The sequence below is a fragment of the Malus sylvestris genome, chromosome 5 (assembly GCF_916048215.2).
Source record: "Malus sylvestris chromosome 5, drMalSylv7.2, whole genome shotgun sequence".
NCBI classification, from domain to species: Eukaryota; Viridiplantae; Streptophyta; class Magnoliopsida; order Rosales; family Rosaceae; genus Malus; species Malus sylvestris.
Genome location: NC_062264.1, coordinates 12,433,163 through 12,444,164, shown reverse-complemented (window position 1 = coordinate 12,444,164; position 11,002 = coordinate 12,433,163). Strand labels below are relative to the sequence as shown.

The following is an 11,002-nucleotide window of genomic DNA, read 5'->3' as shown; positions in this document are numbered from 1 at the left end:
CAATCATAAGGAAAAGGTTGCATAAGAAGAAGGCAAAGAAATCCAAAGGAACATGCTTTCATTGTGGAAAGGATGAACGTTAGAAGAAGAAAAACAGGGTGCGCATTGCGAGCCTTATGACACGAACTTTTGAAGAGACTATTTATGTCATAGAGAGTGCTTTTACAGTGAGCTCCAATTCCTGGATATTTCATTCAGGCGCTAGTCAACATATCTGCAATACGTTGCAGGGACTAGCAGGGAGCAGGTCACTGCGCAATAGGGAGGTGGTTGTGCGAGTTGGGAACGGCACTAAAATCTCTGCAAAAGCAATAGGCACCTACATGCTTAACCTACCCTCTAGGGAAGTCCTGGAACTTAAAAATTGTTTATATTTTCCTTCATGTATTGATAGGAGCATATTTATGCGACTTAGTTGGCTTGTTCTTGTGCATTTATGTCGTGTTTCCTTAGTTATTTTAATGTTTAAAGTCATTTTCGTGTGTTTTCAGATTTTATGGACAAAGTAGGCAAGAAGATGCATTTTGGAGCATTTTGGAGCAAAATGGAGCTTGGAATGCATGTCACATATTTGGGCCAAAGTGGATGGACGAATTTGAGAACTAAAGAGGCCAAGAATGTGAAGAATTATGGTCCAAAAGATGAAAAACTCAGCCCAAAAATTTGTCACCCCAACTTGCCTTCATTGCCATGCAAAACAACATAGAATTCCCTTTGGATTCCCATGCCATGCTTGATCACTCTTGTCCCCTACATAATTTCTGATTTCATGCTTCAATTCATTTAATTATTACACTTAATTGCTTGATACCTCTTGTTCCCTTCACCCACAAAATTTTATACAACTTTCACAACCATAACATGCACCAATTGATGCTCCATCATTCACATTTGGAATCCCATGCCTTGTGTACCACATGTTGCTGCACCTTTGACCCATTTATTGACACATTTTCACCTCCCTTTCCATCTCTATGCAATGTACACAATCATTCATGCTCCCTAGCTACAAGACCACTCCATTTTACCCTTCACACTTTGCATCATCACTTCATTTTCACCCTTGGACCATTGCACACCACATACACTCTTTGCCGTGCATTCTCCCTAGCCTAACCTGATTCTCTAAGGTTTTTGGGGCCTATATATACATGTTTACACCCCTTGGCAAAGAGTTCACACTCTCATATTCACCATTCATCACAAAAATTCGTCCATACTCACCCTAGGTAGCAAAACACCCCAAAAACACCATTCTAGTGCCTAGAAAACATAACAGCCACTCCACCTTCTTCCACCCTCTTTGCCTAGTTCTCCACCACCCTCCAACCCTCAAACACTCCTCCACACTTACCCTAAACCTTTCCATACCATTCCCCATCCATTCTACATCATAAAACTACCCAAAAATCCGTCCACAAAGCAATCTGCCGCAAGCAAGCAAAGGAGAATTCTTGGATGCACTTGCCACCCAAGTTGGAGCATTTTAGGTGTTTTCTTTCCTTTGATTTTAATGTCTAATTCATGTAATCTTTGTTTTGCTTTAAGTATGATTGGCTAATTTCGTTTTGGCTAAGGGTGGATTCAAAACCATGATTATATATGTGAAATAAGTTGATTACTTTCAGTTATCGTTGTATAAGTCGTGAATGCAATTTGCTTAACCATTTGATTTAGAACTTATTCTTGTATGTTGGTTGAGAGTGCACGCTTAATTTGCATGCTTGAATTTGATGCTAGGATATAAGTTTGTTTCACCTAATCGTTATGAATTTATATTCGTAAGTAGTGAAGGTCGCTAGTCACGATCGTGTTAAGTAGATTCCTGGCAAGAGTATCATGCTTTTCATAGTTACGAATGCCTTGTCGATGCTTATGATTTCCAAAGAACGTAATGATTCTAACTTGTGTCTTTATCATGCTGTTCATATAAAGAACTTGTTGGGAATAATTTGTTTGCGATGCATATTCATCCAATTCAATGATTCTAGGGAAATCTGAAGGTTAATTTAAGCGGACCTAATTAACTTGGAGTGTCGAGATTCATAACTTATTAAATTGATAACTGAAAATTGATTTAGGTATCATATATTTCATGTGTGGAGAAGAACCCCTTAGCCATTCCATCATCCATTGATTATTCACAACTTTGTGTTACAATCTGTTTCTATTACAATCTGTTTTCCTTGCAATCTGTCCATTTAGTTCATTTTCGTCCAAATAAATTCCCCATTTATTTTGAAGTCCTAGATTAGTTAGAAAGTGTGTTGGTTTATGTTTTTAAGTGTTTTGGTACAAGTTAAAACCCAAATTCGTCCAAATTGGTGCTTTGTGTCAAAACTGCCCAGAAAGTGTTTTTAAGGCAGTTTTGAGTTATTGGTTTATTTTAGTATTTTAAACGTGAGTTTTGCATTCTTTGAGTCTAATCTAGTGTTTTAAACTTTGTTTTTACATTTCTAAGTCAGTTTTCAATTGTTTAGCAATCCCTCCTAATCCCCGGTTTAGAACGATCCCTACTTACATACTTTGCTACAATTGATAAAAAGAGGGTTTAATTTTGTGTGTTAACTTATTTTTCACATCAAATTTTTGGCGCCGTTGCCGGGGATTAGCAACTTTGCTAATCTCTTGGATTGTTTTCTTTCGAATTATTGTATTTTGTTTAAGTTTCTGTTTAAGTTGCTGATTTGTTTTGTTTTCTTTGTTTTTAGGTACTAGTTTGTGAACCGTAGCTCACAACCTGTTCGTGAGCATATCTCCGACTTTGACGGTGATTTTGAGAGGACTTTGAGAAGGAAAAAGAAATTGCAAGAGTCTAAACCTCCTAGTCCCGAGCCTGAATTAGAAGAGCAAGAAGTTGAGGTTGAAGAGAAGGCCACGGCACAAGTGGGTGGAGAAGAGCAAGGTATAGCCATGGACAACCGTACGCTCAAGGAGCTTGCCGCCTCGGGTTTGGATAATGCCGCACCATTGTGTATCCAATATCCCATGGCTGCTCAAGGTAAAACTGAAGAGTTCGAGTTAAAGTCAAGTTTGCTCCACCACATTCCAAAGTTCCATGGGCTGTCCATGGAGGATCCGAACAAACATTTGAAAGAATTTGAAGTGGTGTGCTCAAGTATGACTCCGGTTACCGTTGACGGAAGTATTTTAAAGATGAAGGCTTTTCCATTCTCTTTAATGGACAAAGCCAAGGATTGGTTATACGAGTTGGCTCCCGGTACAGTTACATCTTGGGAGAGTATGAAGAGGGCGTTTCTGGAGAAGTTTTTCCCAACTTCTCGCATCATTCTTCTTCGTAAAAATATAAGTGGAATTCAACAAGATGAAGGTGAGTCTTTTCCTACATATTATGAACGATTTAAATCACTTGTTGCTTCTTGTCCACAGCATCAGATGAAGGAGGAATTGATTTTGCAATACTTCTACGAAGGGCCCCTACCACTAGAACGTCAAATGCTTGATGCCTCGGCGGGTGGAGCATTGGTAGACAAAACGCCCATGGCTGCAAAAATCTTGATTGCTAATCGAGCATTGAACGCTCAACAATACGAGGGTGTAGGCCAAAGAGGACCCCCACGGCAACAAGTGCATGAGGTAAGTTCCACTTCCAATATTCAATCTCAGTTAGCTAATCTTACTTCTCTTGTTTCACAGATGGCCGAGGGAATGAAGATTCAAGGACCCATGGTGTGTGGCGTATGTTCTATCCAAGGACATGCATCCGAAAAGTGTCCTCAACTCATTGAGAATGGTGGATGGGAGAGCGCTAATGCCATTGGGTTTCAAAGCCAAAATCAGCCAAGACATGATCCATATTCCAACACGTATAATCCGGGGTGGAGAGACCATCCAAACTTCAAATGGAGAGAGCCACAACAAGCCCAACCACAAGGAGGCTTTAGGCAACAACCCCCGGGTTTCTACAACAAACCATACGCACCCCCTCAATTCCAACCACAATCTGCCCCAAATACTTCAAGTAATGCTTTGGATAATGATACACTTGTTAAGTTACTAACCACTTTGACTAATGGGCAGGAAAATCAAAACAAAAGGGTGGACCAACTAGAGAAACAAATTGGACAGATTGCCGAGGTTGTTGGGCAGATTAGAGACCAAGGAAGGCTCCCTAGTTCTACCATTCCAAATCCAAAGGGAGGGTTTGAATCAGCCAAAGCAATCACCCTAAGAAGTGGTAAGGAGGTTGGGGTAGGTTCTTCATCAAAAAACAGGTCCTAAAGAGGATGAAATGTTGCAAATGGAAGAGGAGGAATCAAGCCCACCCACGGCAAGGATGGACACACCTATGCCGCAAGTGTCCATGGCCCCTAAACCTTCAAATCTGTCCAATAAGGGTAAGAATGTGTTAAATTCAATTCCGACTAATGTTTTTCCTTTGAATGTCCCCTTTCCTAGCAGATTTTTGCAATCAAAGAACGAAGAGGAGGAAAAAGATGTTCTAGAGACATTTAGAAAGGTGCATGTCAACATTCCCCTCCTTGATGCCATAAAGCAAATCCCGAAGTATGCCAAGTGTTTAAAGAAGCTTTGTACAACAAAGAAACGTGTCCGGGAGAAAGAGGTGGTACATGTAAGTGAGAATGTCTCCGCCATCTTGCAACATAAACTACCCCCCAAATGCAAAGATCCGGGGAGTTTTACAATTCCGTGTGTCATTGGTAATACCCGTTTTAAATCTGCCATGCTTGATTTAGGTGCTTCTATAAATGTTATGCCATATTCCATTTATGCATCTATGAACTTAGGAGCATTGAAAAATGATGGTGTAATCATACAATTGGCCGATAGATCTAACGCTTATCCAAAGGGAGTTTTGGAAGACGTTTTAGTGCAGGTTGATCATTTAATCTTCCCGGCAGATTTCTATGTCCTCGAAATGGATGAATCGGACCATGCCCCTTCATTGCCCATTCTCCTTGGAAGGCCATTCATGAAAACGGCTCAAACGAAGATTGATGTGGCCAAAGGATTAGTCACTATGGCATTTGGTGGTGACATGATTAGTTTTAAAATTTCTGAATCCATTGAGACTCATAATGTTGTTCATTCTTGTTGTGCCATTGATAAAATTGAAAAGATAGGACTGGACCGTTCAGCACCAAGCACAAAGGATGCATCAACAACCATGCAAGACGAGGGAATTGGAGTGGAGTACAAGGACCATACGGCCACTGCCCTCACAATGCTCAAATTGGTCGAAAGCACCACGGGGAAGAATGTTCACATTGCTGCCACTTCATCACATCACATAGGTAAGCCACCTAATCCAAATCCAATTCCCATTAAAGTTGATAGGTGGTTCCCTTCTTTGGTGCAGATACCCAAGCAGATCCCCGACGGTGGGCACAGGAATGTGAACCTTAGGCAACACAACGCACCCATCAACAAACATCACTATCCATTTCCGTTCAAGGATGCAATGTACGAGAGCTTTGTAGAACAAGATGTGGAGGAGACAACCCACTATGCCGTGGGTTCCCATGAAGGTTGATCAAGGTGTTCATCGTCCGGCTGGAAGACGTTAAAGCAAGCGCTTTAAGGGAGGCAACCCATTTATTCTGCTTGATTGTCAATTTTATTACTTGTTTAATTATTTTTGGTTATGACTTTCTATTTTGAAACATTAACAAATATGCAAAGAATTTTAACATTAAACTTCATGGAAATGAACAGGAAACTGGGAAATAAAGAAACATAGCATAATACAAGAGGGAGCCTTCACAAAGGCTGCGTGGGAGAGGTTGCAGTAGTCGGCGGAGTCTCAGCAGTCGGTGGGGCCACGAAATGAGGAGGTATCAGAGGTTGATCAGTTGGAGCTTCACTACGCAGTGCCGCCCCAGAAGACGAAGGCAGATGCTGTTGGAACAAACCCACAAACCTCCGGTGATCAAGTAAAATCTGACCATCAGTTTCCTGCAGCTGGTCAATTTTCCTCTTCATGTTTGTGGCATAATTGTGTGCAAGCTTGTGCAATTGTTTATTTTCATGCTTGAGTCCTCTAATCTCCTCTTTGAGACTCTGTATTTCAGCCGCCAACGATTCAACGTGACGGGTTCAAGCAAATAGGCGTTGGGCCATATTGGACACAGAACCCGCACACTGCACGCTAAGAGCCAGAGACTCCTTAACCGCCAATTCATCAGACCGTCTAGCGAGCAGTCTGTTATCTCTGGGGGTGACAAGGTTCTGGGCCACCACCGCAGCGGTCATGTCATTTTTCATCACCGAATCCCCAACGGTAAGAGGACCAGTAGGGGATATGAGGGACGGGCGCCATATGTTGTCTGGAGAAGGCGGGGCTGCTCCTTCACCAACGTTCAAGTCAAAACGACGGTCGGAAGGGCCAGACATTTTTCAGAGGTGTTAAAGAAAGAGGAGATCGGACAACTCAAGATCGTAGAAGTACAAAACGGGAGTTTTTACAGGCAGAAATTCAAGAGTGCTTTGAACGTCCTGCATACCTCTATAAAAATCAGCACGCGATGAGATTTCAGAGATCGAAGAGGTGAGCTCAGAAATCGAAGAAGCCATTCGGAGATCGAAGAGGCGCCAGCTTTCTCAAAAGTTGGGCTTGCTCACAAACCACCAATTCCAGATACCGAAGAGTGTCAACTGTCTCAGCCTCGTCAGCACCCATCAAACGCAACTCAGCTTTGCGAAAATTACGGGCAGTCTGTCGAAGCACCGATTCCAACCATCTGTCTCTCTCAGCCTCGTCAGCACTTGTCACATGCAATCTCTGCCCTCAACGAAGCTCAGAACTCGAAGCGTAAATTCCGGATATTAAAGAGGCCTCTGCTTTATCGAGACGTGTCAGCATCTATCAATTTGCACATCTGCGTTGCGTAAATCACGCGTAATCTGTCGAAAATTTTTGGAGAAGCGGAATGCACGTGAAAACTACTGTTAAATTATCCCAGGCTTGCCGACACGAGTAATGAAACAATGCCTTCCCAGCCATTAAGAAAATTCTATAAATGTTGAACTTCAAAGTGAAGCAGTCTCACCCAACTTTCAGCCTCACTTAACCCTTCATCCTCTCTGAAATGGCTTTCCAACAAACCCTCTCGAGTCACTCTGTATTTTTCATCCCCTGGGATACCCCTGCAAACAACCTATCCAGAGCACAAGTATTTCATATCATAAGGGTTGAGAGCAAGAGTATCTCATATCATGCTTTCTCCCTGTCATTTCTCCAGCCAGCTCTTGCTCTCGAGTACTCATCATCTTATGTTTCCGCTTCGTCTCTCACGTATAAGGGAAGTGAAGATGATACCTCGAAGCATGTGGAGACAACGTGCTGATTCATCCTCAACTAGGGACAAGGAGAAAGAAAGTAAGAGGTGGGCACTTGGAAAGATTGAAGAAAGAAACAGACCAACACCTTTACCTCGTGCCCGCCCGTTGTGCAGAAGAAACAAGCAGAGAAGAATGCAGCTTGCACAATTAACCCAACACAAGGAGTCTGAGATGAAGAACTAAAGAAGCTGCCACATCTGCTTGGAGAACAAATAAGGAACTGCAACATCACCAAAGAGCAAAGCTTCGCCGTACAATTCCAATCCAGTTCAAGATCAAAGCTGTGGAAAGTCAACAAGATCAACTTTCTCCAAAACCAGATTTGCGTTCTTAAACTCTACTCTGTCTGGTTTTTACTTTGCTATATTTGTCATGTTTATTTGTAGTTTGTTATTTGCTTGTTTTTGGTGTGAGTATATGCTTGAAACATTGAGGACAATGTTTGATTTAAGTGTGGGGGGGTAACCATTGTTTTGCATGAAATTCGTAGAAATTTATCACCCATTACTTCTAGTGTTGTTCCTTGTTGTTTTAAGTATTTTTAAGCTGTTTTGGAGTGTTTCAGTGTGTTTTGACATAAAAATCCGAAAATTCATAAAAATTTGAAAAATTGTTTTTGAAAATCCAAAAAAAAGAGTTGTTTTTGTGCGCTTATTTGTGTCTTAGGGTACCTTCCAACACAATGATGAGGATTCGGTTTGTAATTGCATGACTGTTAAAGAGAGTTATAAACATGGATGAAAGTTTGATTTACTCTTTATTTATGCGTGGTTGTGGTTATAACTTATGAAATCACATGTAATCATAAAAGAAAAAATTAGTTTTTGTAACATGCTTGAAGGAAAGAACTCAAACTAACGCTACAACCTTGTGAGACTTGAGCTTAAACGTTTATTTGGAGAATTAAAATCTGTGCCTTCTTGTTTTCTAAAGTCGTTGCATGATCTCATTATTCTTTGCTTGGTTATTACTTAGATTGCGTTTCATCATTTAGTTCCAAATGCTAGAACTCATGCCTATTTCATTCAAAGCATGCTATTGATTTGCATAAAACATATTCAAGATGAAGTTGTGTAGTTACCACTACCAAAGCCAAACTGCCATGTATCCCATATCGTTATATGTTTAAGTTAACCCCATTGAGCCTTGATAGCCTACATTCTTTGTTAAACCACATTATCCTTACCTAGACTAGTTTAGGACCATCCATACCCTTGTTCTTGAAGCATAGTAAAGCATGATTCAAATTGAATTTCTTTTGATTAATGTATGGCAGAAAACAAGTGTGGGGGAAGTGTGAGTTATTATGCTTGTTGAAAAGAAAAGAAGAGTTGAAAAAAAAAAAAGAAAAAAAGGAGTTGAAAAATATGCGGAAAAGAGTTTTAAAGTGCTGCTTGTTGAAGAAAGGGTCCAAAACATAGAATTCGGCCCTAAATATTGCTTGAATTTTCCCTTCGTGTCTAAAAGCTGATTTCTGCAATCTAAGTGAATTCTAAGTTTCAATTTCATTACTTTACTTGCTATTGCTTTAAGAACGATTGTTATCCTTATCCTTCATTTGTTAGCCATCACCCCAAGCCCCGTTACAACCCTTAACTTCATCTTGAGTGTCATGCGTTTCAATATGTGGAGTTTGAAATTGATATGAGCATATGGTGTCACTGGTTCTCGCATCTAAGTAGTAGCATTCCATTCATGAGATCATATCTAAACATGCTTATTAACTCTAGAAATTGCTTTCTTTGTGATACATATATGTGAGCGTTCGTTTTCATATCTACATCAATCTTCTCACATATAACTAGTATAGGGTGTGTAGTTAGAAAATCTGAGTGAAAATTGAGTGCATATCTTGTAAGGAATTGAGTGATTTCTCTAAGGCATGTTACTACATCAAAAACATTATTTTAATCGATTAATTGTGAACAAGTAAGTAGTGACTATGATTAAGTACGTGCTTAAGTGTGAAGATGACTCAAATCTGTGGGGATAATGATTTTTAACATGTCATGTGCATTGGAAATCCCTGAGGGAAATGTTGGAAGGTTTAGGTTGTGTTTTATTTACTTTGTTTCGTTTTATCTCTTTGTTTTGCTCGAGGACTAGCAAAAGCTAAGTGTGGGGGAATTTGATAGGAGCATATTTATGCGACTTAGTTGGCTTGTTCTTGTGCATTTATGTCGTGTTTCCTTAGTTATTTTAATGTTTAAAGTCATTTTCGTGTGTTTTCAGATTTTATGGACAAAGTAGGCAAGAAGATGCATTTTGGAGCATTTTGGAGCAAAATGGAGCTTGGAATGCATGTCACATATTTGGGCCAAAGTGGATGGACGAATTTGAGAACTAAAGAGGCCAAGAATGTGAAGAATTATGGTCCAAAAGATGAAGAACTCAGCCCAAAAATTTGTCACCCCAACTTGCCTTCATTGCCATGCAAAACAACATAGAATTCCCTTTGGATTCCCATGCCATGCTTGATCACTCTTGTCCCCTACATAATTTCTGATTTCATGCTTCAATTCATTTAATTATTACACTTAATTGCTTGATACCTCTTGTTCCCTTCACCCACAAAATTTTATACAACTTTCACAACCATAACATGCACCAATTGATGCTCCATCATTCACATTTGGAATCCCATGCCTTGTGTACCACATGTTGCTGCACCTTTGACCCATTTATTGACACATTTTCACCTCCCTTTCCATCTCTATGCAATGTACACAATCATTCATGCTCCCTAGCTACAAGACCACTCCATTTTACCCTTCACACTTTGCATCATCACTTCATTTTCACCCTTGGACCATTGCACACCACATACACTCTTTGCCGTGCATTCTCCCTAGCCTAACCTGATTCTCTAAGGTTTTTGGGGCCTATATATACATGTTTACACCCCTTGGCAAAGAGTTCACACTCTCATATTCACCATTCATCACAAAAATTCGTCCATACTCACCCTAGGTAGCAAAACACCCCAAAAACACCATTCTAGTGCCTAGAAAACATAACAGCCACTCCACCTTCTTCCACCCTCTTTGCCTAGTTCTCCACCACCCTCCAACCCTCAAACACTCCTCCACACTTACCCTAAACCTTTCCATACCATTCCCCATCCATTCTACATCATAAAACTACCCAAAAATCCGTCCACAAAGCAATCTGCCGCAAGCAAGCAAAGGAGAATTCTTGGATGCACTTGCCACCCAAGTTGGAGCATTTTAGGTGTTTTCTTTCCTTTGATTTTAATGTCTAATTCATGTAATCTTTGTTTTGCTTTAAGTATGATTGGCTAATTTCGTTTTGGCTAAGGGTGGATTCAAAACCATGATTATATATGTGAAATAAGTTGATTACTTTCAGTTATCGTTGTATAAGTCGTGAATGCAATTTGTTTAACCGTTTGATTTAGAACTTATTCTTGTATGTTGGTTGAGAGTGCACGCTTAATTTGCATGCTTGAATTTGATGCTAGGATATAAGTTTGTTTCACCAAATCGTTATGAATTTATATTCGTAAGTAGTGAAGGTCGCTAGTCACGATCGTGTTAAGTAGATTCCTGGCAAGAGTATCATGCTTTTCATAGTTACGAATGCCTTGTCGATGCTTATGATTTCCAAAGAACGTAATGATTCTAACTTGTGTCTTTATCATGCTGTTCATATAAAGAAC

The 11,002-nt window shown here is 40.2% G+C and overlaps 1 protein-coding gene across 2 annotated transcripts; it reads left to right on the top strand.

Annotated features, from left to right (window-relative positions):
- The first annotated feature begins 4,248 nt into the window (after positions 1–4,248).
- On the top strand, positions 4,249–9,864 carry LOC126621992 (uncharacterized). Of its 2 annotated transcripts, none has more exons than XM_050290628.1 (2): positions 4,249–4,594; positions 9,556–9,864. In XM_050290628.1, the coding sequence occupies exons 1-2, from the start codon at positions 4,253–4,255 to the stop codon at positions 9,571–9,573; spliced, it is 360 nt and encodes a 119-aa protein (XP_050146585.1). In that variant the 5' UTR covers positions 4,249–4,252; the 3' UTR covers positions 9,574–9,864. The 2 variants fall into 2 exon arrangements, with proteins under 2 accessions (XP_050146585.1, XP_050146584.1); XM_050290627.1 differs by having other exon boundaries at positions 4,249–4,682.
- Positions 9,865–11,002: the final 1,138 nt, after the last annotated feature.